At 39.9% G+C, this 17,105-nt stretch overlaps 1 protein-coding gene across 2 annotated transcripts in view; it reads left to right on the top strand.

Moving 5' to 3' along the window:
* Positions 1 to 11,244: 11,244 nt before the first annotated feature.
* Positions 11,245 to 17,105, top strand: part of nkain2 (sodium/potassium transporting ATPase interacting 2) — a 94,833-nt gene continuing 88,972 nt past the window's right edge. The window contains exons 1-2 of one of the 2 annotated variants that reach the window (XM_008398094.3): positions 11,245 to 12,656; positions 14,421 to 14,709. In XM_008398094.3, coding sequence (XP_008396316.1) covers positions 14,656 to 14,709 — 54 coding nt within the window. In that variant the 5' untranslated portion in view covers positions 11,245 to 12,656; positions 14,421 to 14,655. Of the gene's footprint in view, positions 12,657 to 12,943; positions 14,164 to 14,420; positions 14,710 to 17,105 lie in introns of those variants that run through there. The other variant, XM_081602464.1, reaches the window with a different exon arrangement.

The following is a 17,105-nucleotide window of genomic DNA, read 5'->3' as shown; positions in this document are numbered from 1 at the left end:
GACCTCCAAAGTAACAAATTGATTAGTTGTCTCTTCCTGCTCTCTGGGTTGTTATGATCTAAACGGTGGCGATACTTTACTCTATGCTGCTCTGACTACAACAAAGTACTTTAAGCCATGAAATATCTCCTATGTTTTATCCAGGGAAGGTCTCTTAAAAACTCAGGCTGGTCAAGCAGAGGTCAAATTTGAGGACTAAATAAGTGAATAAATATTCTGCCAAGCCCCGCGTGAGTTTCTAAGCCTTGTCGGAAGCTGTTTCCGAGGCCCATTTGAAATTACGCTGTGTGTGTGTCCATGTGTGAGAGCTGTGGGAGGGAGTAACCTGACCCCCAGCCTTGCCCTGGGAGCCCGCACTGCCGAGGCTATAATTAGAGACGCAGACAGCAGCTGGTGTTAACATTGGGCTGCACTGCTTTAGATGTAGGGCGCATGGAGGCACAGGAACGCTTGCCAGCACCGAACCAACACAACCCGTGTTTGCTCTGAGATGAAACCGCACACACCTTTAAAAGACGGAGAGGGACGCCGCGCAGAAAATTCTGCTTAGATGATTGGCTGAACTTTGAACTGCAGAGAACCAAGAACAGGTTTAAGCTAGAAAACATGCAAAAAAGTTACTGTGTATCATAAAAAGAGACATTTTATTATTTGTTTTTCTGTGTGTTTTTTTTGCATTACAGAACATGACAGAGAAATATGAATAAGACTGTCATGACACTTTCATAAATATGACATAACACTTGTCATGAACATGAATAAGCCTTCATGAATATTCATGACTTGTCATAAAGCGTCATTTGGTAAATTATGACACTTTTAATACAAAGTTGACATTATTCAAAATGTCTTTATGACAACTTGACATTAACCAAGAAATCATTACTCTTTAAACTTTACCTTTAATAACATAAAGTCACCTAATTTTTGAAGTACAATCAGAATCAGTAATACTTTTATAACAAATTTATATCAGTAATTGGCATACATGTATCTACTTCTTGCTTGTTGCTCCTTGGTCAGTGTTCATAGTTGAGCGTCAGGGCATTGGCTCAATTGCTATGTTTAATGGTGCAGACGGTGGTTTCTGACATGAGCAACATGGGTAAACACCCAGTGCGTTACCTTTTTAGGGATGGCACGAGACCACTACAGATCGTAGCACAGAGATGGAAGCAAAGCAGAACAAAGAGTTTGTTCAATTTAACATTGGTTAAATTTATGAAGTATTTAATATCTATGTGTTCTTATGGAAATATGGATCTTTCAGATCAATTTGAGAAATTTTATCATATTTCACATTTTATCATATCATGTAGAGCACGGCGCTGGTCTTGGTCTTGACTCGGTCTCGGACCCTAAAAGTCTTGGTCTTGTCTCGGTCTCGATACACTCTGGTCTTGGTCTGTCTTGGTCTCGGGTTAGGTGGTCTTGACCACAACACTGGTACTTTCTAAACAACTATAATCACATAAAAGGAGCAGGTACAGTATACGCAGATAATTTAAGACTGCTGCTTTTTCTCCGTATGAATCAGGATTTTGAAGAGATCTGACATGAAACTCCTAGGTGTTTATTTATATATACAGTATATATTTTTTCAGTCAGTCCAGACAATCGCATTCAAATACGACAGATGATCCAGTTTCAAAGGAGAGAGTTTTATCGCTTCTCCGTGCCTGGTGCAGGTCAGAAGACCGATGTTTTATTCAGCCACTTCTCTGCACCTCGGCTGGTAAGCAAGGACAATTTCACACCTCAGGCACCTACAAGATGCAGCTGGATATGATGTGACCGAGAAGTTGCTACAGCGCCTCCAGGTGAACTTTCGATGCTCGTGTTTGGAAATTCAGACCTTTTGATGTTTGCCAGACAGGCAGATAATCCATCTTGTTCTACATAAATGATGTGTGGATGACGCCCCGAGGACGATGAGACTTTGGATTTGACTTCGCAGGGCGGATAGTGTGCACACTTTTTAAGACATGGAGGCAGCCTCCAGATTTCTGGGTTCAAAAAAAAAAAAAACAGAAAGAAAATAACGAGACAAATATAACCGAGTAGAGGAAGAAGGAAGAACATGTGAACATATCATCATGATAACCTTTTTTGTTAAAGAAGAAGAAAAAATCTATTTTTTTTAAATTGTCTATTCCTCATAATGATACATAAAACTGCTAGAAGGGGTTTTAAACTTTATTCAGACTCTGAAAGGCAACAAATCAGAGTGCCGTAACCTTTGAGTGAACTTTCTACAATTCTTTCCATTTCTAACAAACTCGTGCCTCAGGCTTTTTGGACTGCTGAATGGCCAAATTCAGGGCAAAAATGAGCGTGTTTGTGTTTAAAGAAATCAGATATTTTGCTTTGCTTACATGTCTGGAGCTTCAAAGTTACCTTTAAAGGTCAAAATAAAGCAGGACTCTACGGAACATCAGCACAGGACTCAACAAAAGTGTCAAATCTGAATGTTGCCTTTACATTAAAAATGTTTCTAAAGCGGCCTAGAAAGTGAAAATGTTAGACTTGAAAGTGGAAACATCTAAAGAAAATGTGAATATCACGAAAAAGCTCGGAATGTTTCGTCGCCCACATCGGAAAGTGAAACTTATTATATACAGCCGACACACACAGTTATTGTAATTTTGATGATTGTTGCTTACATATATTTTAAAAAAAGCCCACAATTTAATGTCTCAGAGTCTACAAATTGCTTTATCTGACATGAAAGTACTTACAGGATTAAAATGCTTGTATCTTCACCGCACAGCGCGTTAAGAGGTCTTAACCCAAAAAGCACATGGTGAACATGAGGGTGTTATTGGAGCAGATGTGAGGAACACTGAAGTCATTCATCATGTGTCTGGTTCTCCATAACTCTCTCTGCTCCCTCATTACTGCCTGACTTCTTCACCCTCCGACTTTCTTTCCTTTCTGGTCTTCGTTTCCCTCCACACTTTCTTCAGCTGCTAACTTTCTGTTCTCCCTTCACCTTTTGGTCCCTTCCGCCTTCGCCTTTCTATTTGTGTTTTGTTCTTTTCTTAAAAAAAAAAAAAAAACTTGTTCTCTTTACTTGTGTAATCCTTTACTGATTACTTTCATCTCTCTGCATACTTTGCTCATCTGTCTTTGTCACTATTTATCTACACTTTGCCTTGCCAGTCCAGTCTTCTCACTCTCCGGGAAAGAAAACACACACGCCCAACACTTCTTATTAAATTAGTAATAATGTCACCATGCTTCCTCCCAGGAGGCTACTGTTATTGACTTCATTATGCAAATGCAAACCAGCCCAAAGCTATACCACTGATGGGGAAGGACACACATACACAAACTGTTTGTAGGGCAAGTGAGCTGGCCAGGAATAATTTCTTGCTGCTTTTGATAATTATGTCAACCAGTGAAGTTGATGCGTGTATTAACATGAAAATCTGCTAAGCCCAGAAAGTCCTGCGGCTTGTGTTGTCTCTCTTTTCATGCGGCATTGAGTCAGAATAGAATGGAATCAAAGAGAGAAGTCAATAAAACCACTTAATTGTGTTTATATATCAAATGTGACATTGATATAATAAAATAGCATCAGTTGTCATTCTTTAATGTGAAGATTAAAGCCATAAGTTTACATACACTGAATCAAAAGACTTTCTCTCAAAGTTCTCTTGTCTTAGGTCAGTTAGAATCAACAAAATTATTTATATTTGCAAAATCCCACAACTAGAACAAGATTAAGAGATTCATAGGTTAAGCCGAGACTTGATCGTTTTCAACAGTGAAACGTGTCCTGCACCGACATCAGCTGAAATGCTGCTCAGAGATGAGGAAGCCGTTACTTCAAAAGAAAAATTAAATGAAAATAAATAAATAAAACAAAAACAGATTACAGCTTTCAAATACACACATGAAGAAAGATCTTCATTTTTTGGAAATAAATCCACTGATCTGATGGCTGTAATGACCTTTATAGCCAAGAAAAAACAAATACTTGTACCATCTTAATTGTGAAGTATGGGGCTGGCAGCTTCATCACAGGCTGTTCTCAGTCGGCACGCTTCATATAATAGATGCCATCATAAGGAAAGAACACAATGTGGCAAAATATCAGCCATTAAACCTTGTGTACAAACGAGTCTTCAAAATGACCCCAACGCATACGGCTTGACTAGCTACGAATTGGCTCGGACAACAAAGTCGGTGTTTTGCTGTGACCAACACAAAGTTCTCATTTTCATTCTATGACGAAGTTGTGGGCAGATTTGAAAAGGTGGCGCGTGAACAAGACGGCCCAAAAAATCTGACTCATTCTATTCTGTTCTGAGTTTTTGATCCACTGCGGAGTCACATTTTTGAGCCGTGTAAGGCCGTTGGTCGCTGCCATTACTAAAATACCCAGGGATTTTCTAACACCCCAGGGGGATTAAAAAATAAATAAAAATAAAAAAAATCAACGGATGTAAAAGCCAAAATGGACGTGTCCAACAAGCACCGGTTTTGCCAGAGAGCTTCCACGTCTTTTATAGTTTGGCCAGGAAGTTGAAACTCTCTCATCTCTGAGCGGGATCAGACAGACACGCAGCTCTGGCACCGGCTGCAAAGAGTTGAGCCACTAAATGCTGTGCTTTGACACAAATTCACAGACCTTCAAACATCCCCGCGGTGCGTACAATACATGCACAGGCCTGAGTATGCGAGCACACAGTTTCTGCCACGCTATTGGCAGTGGCAAGGAGGACAGATGGACAGACAGCAGAGAGCGGAGACAAGACGGAAATTAAGGTCACAGTAGAGTAATTAGAGTTTGACGTCTGACTTTATATGGCGTTTATGTAGACCGACTGAATAACATTCAGGAGATGTCGTGTTCTTGAGCTTTATCTGTGTAGATATGATATATTTATATTGTAAAATAACATATTGTTAAAAAAGTATATGTAGTTTGGAGTAAGTGTTCTTGAGTCAAATAGTTTATTCAACTAATGTATTGCAGCTCAAGGAAGACTAGAAGTTATTTCTGTACTAAAACACCTCAGAATTCATTAAAAAAAAAACAAAAGGTCAAAGGAATTAAATATATTTTTGGCAGAATTTCTTATAAAGTATTAAAGCTGGAATGAACTAAAACTGAAACTCAGCCGGATCTTTCACTTAATTAAAAAGGTATATTTCTTTGATTTTGAGTAGGGGCTGTGCAGAGTTTTAAAAATGATTTTATTTAAATCTACTCATCAGCAAGCAAAACTGTTTGGGGAGATCCAGTGTTGTCTAGATTGTGTGGAAAAACAGCAACAAATAAAGAAAACAGTCTTTCTCTGTAAAAATGCTTAGCATAGTCACAGCAAGATGCATATTATTGTCAAAATTTGGAATAATTTTAGTTTAAGCCGTACACACAGAAGACAAAGATGATGATGTTTTGTGATTAATGCTCACATTTTCTAACATCTGGAAATGTTATTCCTAAATGTTTGCTGAAATCCTGAAATTTTCATGAAAGGCATTTTTTTTATTATTATTTTGAGACAATTCGAAAATGTCTTCTGAGCATTACAGCGTGATATAGATATGTTTTACTGTTTTATTGTTCAAAAATCATTAAAAAAGTCATAAAATGTTTAAATCAATATGAAGGACTAATCTGTTTCCTTTGAGCAATCGTCATCAAGTACATTATAAGAAAAAAAAGGAAATATATGAAATATGTAAATGACTGTTATAGACTTAAGGAGACCAAAAATATAAAATATAATACTGTAGGTATACTGCTATAGAGGCTGTTTCCTCAAAATATTTACATTCCACTAAATAATAATGATTAATCATGTTTTTTGCCTGGTCAACTGGTGCGTGCTAACTTTGAATTTTACTAGTTGGATGTTTGGTACACACTGCTTGACAACCAGGTAAAGACCCAGTGGTATCACAGGAGAAAACATGCCATCAACACCCCTGTTACTAAATGTATTTATTACTTTCAGTGTTCAAAGATTTGATCCTGATTTAAATCTCTGCCTATCCGAAGTTTTCCTACTTTTCACATTTTATTAAAAAAACATAAAATGAAACATCCCAGGCACAAAGCTAATGTTTTACCTCCAGGCTGTCTCCTCAAAGAGCATTAAAAATGAAGAGCTGTACTCCAAAGAAACCAATCAATATCCTCTTGTCTACATTTTTGTTTCACGTTATTTTTTGTGTCTTGTTTCATCTCTCTCAATCTGTTAGCTTTTGGGCTGTAGTTTCACAGAACTTCTTCCATAAATCTATTTTCAGTGGCTTTAAAAAGAAAAGTCTGTCGAACAGTGTACTCTTCAAGTAACATCTTGTCTTTTGATTACACTTCTCCCCTTTCTTCGCGCTACGACCTCATATAAAAACTGTCGACAATGAGGTTCTGTTGGAAGGTCATTTGAGGTTAATATCGCTCTGTATCACTACAGTACATAAAAACTGTCAAATGAATTGCTTATTTGTTGAATGCTTCATTGTGTTTTTATTTTATTGTTTCAGTGGCCATGAACGGATTACTGCCACAACTGCACTCAAGACCACTGGAGGCAAATTTCTGCAGTGACAACTGCTGCCTCTGTTTGAAACAAATGAGTCTTGGTTTTTAACACACCCTGCTTTGGTTGTCATAAAAGGCGCTATGTTACCTGTAAGTGTTGGCACATGAGTATTTTAAAGGAAGATACAATATGTTTACCACAGCAATTGAGGCTAGAACGCACAAATCAGGGTTAAGAAAGGATTAACTGATTTCAGCTGTCTGCATTTCTGTTGTAAATACTATCCCCAGCCGATATAAAAGCACATAATAGAGAAGATCATGTCTAAATACAACCTTATTGAATTCAGGCGGAAAGTTCCAGAGTCTTCAGGAATCAACTTACACTTTTATAGATTTAGGGACAGTTTAGTTGTTCGGCATTACGGTGCTTTATATAACAGAAACTGATTCAAAATTCGGAGACGAGGTTTCCATGCGGACATTTTGGTTAAGTTCTAAAGTAGAGATATGATCATCTAAGTAAAGTGGATGTAAATGGCATCATTGGAAGAAAATGGGCTTTTAGAGCCAAATGCGTTCAACAGAAAGCGATCTGGGAGTGGATTTAATAAGGTGACATATAAAGCTCCCTGTGATTTTCATTATACTTTTTGTTTAAGATGAAAATGACAAGCGCACTGAGTTGCATTCAGCTCGGGTGAGCCACTGCAGCAATATCCAGGCCTAATAGCACTTAAAGTTCTGCCTACAGGCACGCACACACACGCGCACGCACACACACGACTGAGTGAGTGCTGCTGTGCAAGCCCTTGAACATCGACGCTTTTTAGGCCAGCCTGTTACGAAGGCGAAAGGCTTCCTCAGACAGGGCGCACAAATAAAACCGAATTAGCGTGTGAATCATGGAATAAATGACTGCGCCCACAAAGCAGAGGTAAAAGATAGACACGGACTGACACTAACACACACAGCCTGTCTTTGTTGTGCTGCACACAGTACACTTTCTGAAAACCAGTCTGCTTTTAAAGGATGAGGTTTGGGACTTTGTCCAGTGCCGTTTTGTCAGGTTATGTCGTCCTTGTCAGAGGTGGACAAAATATCAGAATTATCCTCTTGCAGGACTAAAGTTTTCCTTACTACTATGCAATTCAACATGGCAGAGATGTAAAAATAACCCCTAAGACTCCGGAGGGGGAATAAAGTAACAGCCGTTCACCTCTCAGTTTTTCTTACAACATTTACTGAAAGCACAGTCGGTTGTAATAAAATTACAGGGACACCTGCAGTGCTGTAATTAATTACCTGACTAATGATCGTAGTTGCAAAGAGACCTTGGCTGTTAGGAGAAAATAACATAATTCTTAAAGGGAAATAAATGCTGGTGTTAGAGAAACCCTGTCAATTCTCTAGCTTCTTTTGGAATTTAATAACGCATAATTCATTATTCCGCTATTTGATATAACTTCATCTCATCATCTTTACACCTGCAGTGGCAAAGATGTTCAGAATTTTCTGAGCTTTCAGATTTCAAGGATTGAAACTTCATCAAACAAATTCCAAAACCATTGCCACGTTTCCTGATTGTCATTCAACCAGCAACACCTTTTCATCCAGCTACTACTTCCTGTTGTCTTGCAGGTCAGGTAGGAACCACGCAGATCCCTCAGATTATCAGAGACCTGGAGGTTTAGTATTATCTAACCGGCAGCGTTTGGTTTCTTTGTTTTCTTACAAATGAGGTGCAGAAACATTTGGCTTTTTCCCCATAACATTCACAGATAAATAATTGTACCTATGAACTGTCTCTTCATGTTTCTACAGTTTACATGTATAGGTGCAGCCAGTGCCAAGCCACTGTCAAGAACAAATTCCCCACCATCTTGAGAACTGGGAGTGTTTCTGAACAAAGAGAATGATGCTGAGTAAGGCGAAAGCTGTTTTCTTGCTAGACAAGCACATCAAGAGATTAGAGGCTATCTTTTAACGTGTTGCTGAGTCTGGACCTCTGTGAGCCCCTCCTAAATATTAGAGCAGAAATGTATTCGTCAGATTAAGCTCCCTAACAACAACAGCACATTGAGCCCCTCCCACCTTGAGAGGGATTTCCGCATTCTGACTTTGCTATGCGAACAAGAAAATTAGATAGAAAGCTTTTGCTAACAATTCCTGCTTTTGCTTTTACTCGATCTTTTTCAGGGTTGTCGCACTTGAGCTAGTTGTTTTTGCTCTGTACTGTTCACACTTTACTCCTGCTTGTTGATGAGATCTCTCTTTGTTGGAGCAAACTTAAATAGTTGAATATTTTTGATTTACATTGAGTGGAGTTTGTTGTTGTTGTTTTTTGTATAACTGCTTAGGTGCAATGTAACCATAGATGGCATCAGCTTGAATTTATGCCTATCTGTACAATATTTGACTGAAACGTTAAAATTGGTTTGGGAATGAATAAAGTGACCTAATTCTAAGATTCTGGAATCGACCCGACCTGAGCTTAATTCAAAATGCATGACCTAACCCCAGTCTGTGCCAGAAAACTATTTAGTTCAAATAAGATCCAATATTTCTTATCAGAGGTCTAATGTCAGTCAATATAATATCCGATATATTATTGACGATTCCAAATGTGTGTAGTTCCTCTGCTACTTATCTATCTTAATGATATTGTGAGTTGATGTATTTACAGTTTTGACAATTTGTGTGCCCAGTGCTTGATTTTTGTTGCATGTAAATAAACTCAGTTGCATTGAACTGAATTTATGCCAAATTCATTTTGTATTTTCATCTTTTTAATGCCGTCTGCGACTTTAATCTGATGTTAAATTAAAATAAAATATGCTTTTGTTCTCGTGCAATTCCCTGCTTGCGACCCTCACGAGCTTCACTCCCTCTACGTTCCCCTTTATTGTGAACTTTTTTTTCCCCTCTTTATTTCATACTCTCTCTCCTCTGGTTTCATCTGTGCTCTGTGCCTTTTGGATTCAATCCGTTCATTTTAATTTTATCCATTTCAGTTGTCATCATGAAAGGACAAAAGTAATAAGTTTCCAGCTGCCTAGTCACTGAAAAGGACACACTTTGACATATTTCAAAGGATCTACATACAGATTATTTTTAGACAAGCAAATGTGAGGGAATGGAAGGGGGTCTGTGTTTTTCTTGAGTGTGTACGCGTGGGCTGAGAGGCTGACAGGAGCAGCAATCCTCTGACATCTGGCTCAGAGAGATAAAGTTATGAACACATACTATCTAGGTATCTCTGGGATGCTGTTTTCTATCTTTCCCTGTGTTTTTCATTTTGCTGTTTCTTTCCGGCTCTTTCTATTACATTTTATCGGTGTCAAACTCCAACGTGTATTTGCTGATGACAAGAATGGCGGATATGTTGGCGACGGCGCAGACTTTCAAGCAGATGGTAATCTGAAAATGACAAGATAATTTAGATCCTATTCGGTGTTTATTGGCCAAATGTGTAGAGTCTAACACAGACATATCTGCGCTTTTTTTTTTCCTTTTCCATTTTACGTCGCACAAAATATGTACTGGATCCTATCACTAAATGTTCCCGTTCAAGCTGTTTTATTGATTTTTTTTTTCCTTATTATAGAAATACAAATCAATATTTGTGTATATGTCAATGTTAGTTGGTTCTGTTAATTCTGAAAATGTGACAAACAAAATAATTAACTTTTTTCCCCCCGCCCCTTAATCCTAAAAGAAGCAGAACAAATAAACATTATTGCCGTTTGGATGAAACTATAGGCCGTAATAGATTGATGCATTTCCAAACTATAATCATAATAAAAAGATTCTGCATTAATTATTCATTTGGGTTGTTCCTTTTTCACATGGATGATTATAAAACAAATAACCCTGAATGATTTTTAAAACCAGAATTGGATGTATTAGTTTCTTTAATCCACATAGGGTCAAAAATATGCATACAGGCTCAAATGTTTGACTCGTAGCAGTTTGCCACAAATACACAAGGCAAAACGGACCCCTAGCATGACGCTACCACTGCCATGCTCAACATGCTGAACATTCCTTCTGTCATAGTGACCTACAGTAGCAAAATCATTGACTTGTCTGACATTAAAACATTTTGTCCTTGTGGCATTTGAATAGTCAGTTTAGCTAACTCACATTTAACACATTTAAAGTTGGCTTGAGCTTGCAGGCTCCTGGTTTGTTTCATTTTTTGAGGAAATAGTTTTTGGTCAAGTGGTTGACAGAACAGATTGTTGATACAATAACCCAAAATAGGGGTTGGCAATGTGGCCAAATATATATATATATATATATATATATATATATATATATATATATATATATATATATATATATATATATTGATACGGCAAGGAATTGAGCTTTTGGAACTGAGTTGATGAAAAGATAGACCAATAAAATCAGATCTGAAACCAAAAGAACATACGTAAAAGTCCCAAATCGATATTAAACTTTTGCCAACATTGGATGTATGTATGACCACTGTAAATTTATTTTAAAAAATATATCTGTGATAATTATTAAAGATAGATGGAAAAAAACCCAACATTTTTTAAATATGATTACATCCATTTGGAATTTATGTTTACTCTAAAATCAACCAGTAATTATGATCTTCAGAGCACCTACTTCATGTTGTGGCATTATCTTCGGGAGGCACAACCCCAATTAGCCTGGTCAGTGACCTTAATAAAGAGTAGATGATGATGTGTGGCAGGGAAATAAAATTGAACAAGTGAAATTGCTGAGCAACGGAGAGGAAGACGGCGAAACAGAAAAGGGGGGGAAGAGCAGGGAATAGCTGAAAGAAGGCTGACAATGTATATATATACATAAAAAAAAAGAAGTTTAGAGGGAAACGTGGATTTGATGGATTGATGACTAAGTAAGACGATAAATAGAAGAAGAGGCTGAAGGATGAATGGGTGGATGCCTCGACACATGGCCCCAGGGAATCAGTCATTATACATGCAACTGTCACTCAAGATTAGAGGCATAATTAAACTCCTGTCGCACGGCGTGGGGCTCCGGAGTGTGCTGCGCGTGAACGTGTATTTGTTTGCGCACGCATCCATCCTTATACCTGGGAGTTGTTTTTCCGTGTGCGTGCGTGAGCGTGTGTGTGTGTGTGTGTGTGTGTGTGTGTGTGTGTGTGTGTGCATGCGTGGGAGGAACACACTGTGACAGAGATTGATGGTGAGGGGAAAGCAGGCCATTATGTTGTGTAGCTAAAGCACTGATACCCTCTCCACCTCAGTGTCTGTTTAAACTACTGGCCATATTATAGGCGTGGCACAATTGACCCCTGAAGCGCGCAGACTTTCACTGACTCCTCTACTTTTAAATTGGAAACAAAGTGGTCGATTTTATATGAATCTGGGCTTAATCCATAACTGGAGTGCCTGCTGCAGAAAAACACAGGACTGTAGAGTGAAATTAGGTGTCATTTACAGACGAGACACTCTAAAACGCTAGGCCAAGACAATTTCTAATTTAGAGGCAATCCTGGGCAAATTTTTGACAAGCCAAAAAACTGTTCTTTATAGCTTTAATAGTGAAGCCTTGAGGTTTTTTTTCTTTTCTTTTAACATTGTTGGATAAATGTAAAATGGGGATGGATACGCAGTCTTTACAGTTCAAAGAGGACCCTCTCCAGTCCCCAGTGAATCAGGGAGGCGACACACTTGATTCACCAGTTTATCATCAAGGTTCAGAGGGCCGTGCTCAGCAGCAGCTGCAAACCGAGCAAAAGAAGCATCTTTGCCCTGTCAATGTTTGTGTTTTGGAGAGTAAAAGAAGCCCACTGCTCCCCCGCAGAGCCGAGCATCAGCCTCAGCAAGTCAGCCAGCAGCAGCTACAACAGGGGAGAACCTCTTTAGGTTGCCCTTCAAAGTAAAAGCTTCACTTATTGGCTGTGGCACACGAGGAGGAAGAAAGGCGTCACCCTATTAGCTGAAGTTACCTACGTCAATTAAACAAGGGTAAAATTAGCATCGACAGCTACCAGGCAGCATTTGTCTGCTCGTTTGTTTTTCCACATCTTGAAGAAGGCGGCAGAAACCACCTGAACGTCAGGAAATAGCTCAAACCTCAATTTGAACAAATATAAATTAGTACTGACTCTGTCTCTGAGGTTACGAAGGTGAGTTTTTAGTTTCTAATTAATGTGGGTTGAACAAATTGCGGCTAATGACGCTCAAGGTTTTTTTTGTTGGTGTTTTTTTTGTGTGTTTGTAATTTTGGAGGTTAACACACACAGTACATAAACCACATTTTGACCTTAATGTGAAAACTTTGGGTACTACAGTGTTTTGTTTTTGCAATTCGATTAATAACTGTACTCATTTTCATCTGTTTTCATTTTCATCTGTACTCATTTTAAAATTCATCTGTCGACATTTACCTTGCAGATTATTTAAATATGTATATTTTAAAGCAACTCGTGCTGCATTATATTGACTAAAAACTCGGAGTAGCTTTAGGACTTTCAGGTCAGCCATCCAGCAGATTCTTCCAAGGTGGATGTTGAAATGTCCTACTTCAGGTAAATCGCACAAAATACGCACCACTATTAAAGACAACCCCTTCAAGAAAAAAAAACTGAACCACGTCAAAGCAGCGAAAGGACAAGTTACTCGTTCTAATGTCTGGAAAAAAAAAAAGAAAAGAAAAAAAAGAATAATAACGCTGTCACATTCTGCACCTTTATTTTGTAAATCCGCACCAGAACAGCAGCATGGAGGCGTGCGGTTTGACTTGACAGATGGCAGGCGGGAGACGCTCCTCACGGCTGTCTCTCTCGGTCCGTTGGTCCATCCCGGTTCCCATTGTCTCCCCCTCCCCAGTTCTTCAAGACAAATCCTGAGACAAGAAACTGAACCCGGACGTCATTTGGCTCGAATCCGCTTTTGCGCGTCACGTCTGGAGACTTACTTTCGACCTGGAATTTAACAACGCGAAATTCTGCGCGTAATTCGGACACCAGTGTGTTTTTTTTCTTGTTGTTGCTTTTGTGTTTATTATTGTGGAAGTGTTTTTTTATTTTTATCAGAAAGAAGAAGGCTGGGGATAATCGGATGACGGTTCTCACCAAGAGAGAGAGAGAGAGAGAGAGAGAGAGAGAGAAAGCTGGTTGTGGACCTGAAGGGGAGATGATCCTAAGGAAGGGGACTCATTAGACAGAGGAGCCACAGAAAACATCTTCCAGGAGGCTGACATATATCAGGAGACCCTATCAACGCTTCCACGCTATACTGTCTGTCTGGATAAAGTCAGGACATTTAGTGGGAAAACTCGTGTGGAAAGAAGACAGCAGTGTTTAGGAGAGGATGTTGCCGCTACGTGCCCGTCCCCTGAGATAAGAAGAGGAGAGGAGCCCGTCTGTGCGTTGGGGAGGATTTTAAAAAAAAAGAAAAAAAAGACAGATGCATGCCTGAACCACTTTCACTTGTTTCCTCCACCTGGAAACATATTACCCTTACCAAAGCAGGCAATCGGGGCTTTTAATCGGATTATTGAGCGAAAGATCTGAGAGATCAGTGGGAATATATCCAGCCAGTTCCACCATCTGTCTGGTGCTGTCCAGGATTGTGCCAATTCAGCAGGGATAACGATGAGATGAGCCCTGAACGGATTACCAGTCCAACTAGGTGAAGTCTGGAGGAGCCGAATGGACACAGCTGGAACATTTTCTCGTCAATGCAGTGGAGTTTTCATTTAGTTTACAATAGGAGAAGACCTGTTTGATTTTTCTCTCCACCTCCCCTGCTAAAGATGCTCATTGCCTGCCTCTTATTCAAGATAAATATTAACTTGTTGTCTTGAATTGTGCTAAACTGTCCTGAAGGGCCTCTTTCCACACTTGATCCCTGACCTGTGTGTTTTTTTTTTGTTTTTTTTTTTAAAGGAGACCACTTATCAGGTTTTCATCTGGATGAAGTAGTCAGCCCTGATTGCTGTGAGCACCAGGGAGCACAGGGGCTGCGCTTTTCTCTCCGAGGCCCCCAGGCAGTGCCTCCACCCGGGGCTGCCAGTCAGCCAGACAGCCCCTCGCTGGAGGGGCGGGTGGAGGTGAAGGAGAGACTTTGGGAATTATCTAGAGTTTCTGGACCTCTGCATAGAAGAAGGAGGAGGAGGGGATCATGGGGTGTTGCAGCGGCAGGTGCACCTTGGCCTTCATCTGTGGCATGCAGCTGGTAAGTGCCGAGATTACCATTGATCCTGTAACGGAGATGATCGATCAGGAGGGAGAAAAGCGTTTTTTTTTTTTTTTTTTCTTTTATATCTTGAAAGAGCTTGACAAACAATCTGTCATGGGGAATAAGTGGCAGGAGGATCCTAGATGTGGCGGGGAAGTGGGTGCATGGATTAATCAAAGGTTACAAATTCAGAAGGTAACAGGAGTGTAAAAGGTCACAATATAGGAGGTGAAATATGCTTTGCTGAGTTGCGAATGGGGGCCCGGGGAGGGAAAGGGGGACAGGAGTGAAGCAGGAAAATATCCAACGCAAAGCATCACCAGCTGCTTATCTGCTCCTTGGTGTACCGCTCTTTCTCCTTTCACCATCTGGGTCGTCTGGAAGTGGTACCAGGGTGGGATGAAGGGGCAGGGCTGTTTGCATGCATCCCCACCCGAAAACTCTGGAAATGATAACAAAGAGCTCCTTCGTGGTTTGGCAGGGACCTGCTGCTGTAATGCAGAGCACTTCATCAGTTTATGGGATCTTTCTCCTTTTTCTTGACAAATAAGATCAGATACAGAGACATGGCTGTAAAAATATTTAACTTGAGTGAATTTTTTTCATTTAAGGAAAATAATCCAGTGTTTATCAATAAGTTTATTTTTTTTACAAGTTTCCTTTAAAATAAAGGTTTATTTGAAGCTCCAATTAGTATAACTTTTTTTTTTTTGTTCCACCGGAGTATAAATCTGACACGGCACAGCAGCCTGTTTGTTTAAGCCATTGGTCACCGGACTGGGCAAGGATCCCTATTTATCTAGTCAACACGTGCAGCAAAGTAGGACGGTGATGGCAGGAAACAAGGACAAAAACCATGAGAACAGCAGCCAAGTTTGGCATCTGGGGGAAAACCAAGTCTAAATAACAACCATTTGACACTAACCAGGTGCACCAGATGCCAACTGGTTGTTTGTGAGTGATAGCAGAACAAAGCTTTTCCTCCATCATTACAACCTTAAACGTGTGGAGTTTGCTGAATCTTACTGGGACTTTCACTGGATGTGTGGGGCTTTGGTTGAATGTGACTAAGATTAAGACAAAGATTGTTAGATTTGAATCTCTTGTAAGGTTTGGTTAACTATAAACAGAAGAGCCTCATGCCCTGTAAAGTAGTGTTGCTGAATTGTTATGCTGTCGGTCTCCTTCAAATACCAAAACCTTATTGGAGTGCGTGACGTCAGGGAGTCTTCGAAACATCAGGAGATTTGAAATGAAAATGTGTAGTGGTTTGTGGCAAAAGTAAAACAGAAAATGGAAAAAGGTGATAATGGTACATGTAGCCAAATCAACAAAGACATACTTAATCTGACACAAAATCAACCTTTTCAATGGCCGCCACATTCCCCAGAGCTAAATCCCATAGAACAGAGAGGAGCCAGTTCTCAGGATGATCGATGGAGATTCTGCAAAGAGGAATGTTTAAGAATACATCTCCCTCTTCAGAAGATGTCCTGCTGGCAAAATTATTGACAATAGGTTTGCCAAATTGTATCACTGATTTTGTTAAAAATTCTTCTGCAATAAACTGTGACTTTATTTTTTTTCATTGCACATCTTTACGACAATAAACGTGAACCTGCGTCTAAAAATTCAGTTGCTTTTCGATTTAAGAAAGACACACACTCCCTTCTGCTCCGTGTCGGCTCGCCCTGCCTGCCAGTCTCAGAAAGCAACCTGCCAATCATCCAGCGTCGCCTCCCCGTTAAAGTTTGGAGCGGACCCACTTTCGGCCTGACCTCGGTTATAAAACGCGATCTTGCAAACAGTTTCATGTCGAACTTTGACCACAGGTCTGTCGTTGGGTCTCTGCAGGTGGGTCAGCAAACTGCTGCGTTTCGCACGTCTCCAGTTTGAACCGATGAACCGTGAAGTCAGACCCAGGCTCCTCATGGGAAGGGTTAGATCTCACTAAGTGGACGCCCGGGACAGATGAGCTAATAGAGCGATAGTGTTTGCAGCAGCATTCGGATGGGTGCTTTAACTGAAGCGCCTGCTGTTTGTGCATTCATTCATTCATTCACCCATTCCCTTTCTTTCCTTAAACCACTGCTGGAGGGATGCAGAAGTGGGAGCGTGCTAAATATGTTGTAGCACAAGTGGTGCTGGAAGCAGAGATTGCCCCACTTCGGGCCTATAAATAGTGTTATCAATTATTATTATTAGATGGCTCGGTTTCTAACGGATCTGAAATCAGCTCAGAGGCTCTCATGGAAAATCTTGAAAGTGATCACTAACTCTAACGCGGCCTCTAAATACCAGTGGAGCTCAAATCCATCACTATCATTAAACAACAGACTTGGAGAAAATGCAGTAGTGCTCAGTCAAGTGCACTCCCTCGCCTGAGAGCACGT

The sequence above is a fragment of the Poecilia reticulata genome, chromosome 21 (assembly GCF_904066995.2).
Source record: "Poecilia reticulata chromosome 21, P_reticulata-male-v2, whole genome shotgun sequence".
In the NCBI taxonomy this organism is placed as follows: Eukaryota; Metazoa; Chordata; class Actinopteri; order Cyprinodontiformes; family Poeciliidae; genus Poecilia; species Poecilia reticulata.
Note: the sequence above shows the minus strand (reverse complement) of the source record. Positions and strands in the feature narration are given on the sequence as shown.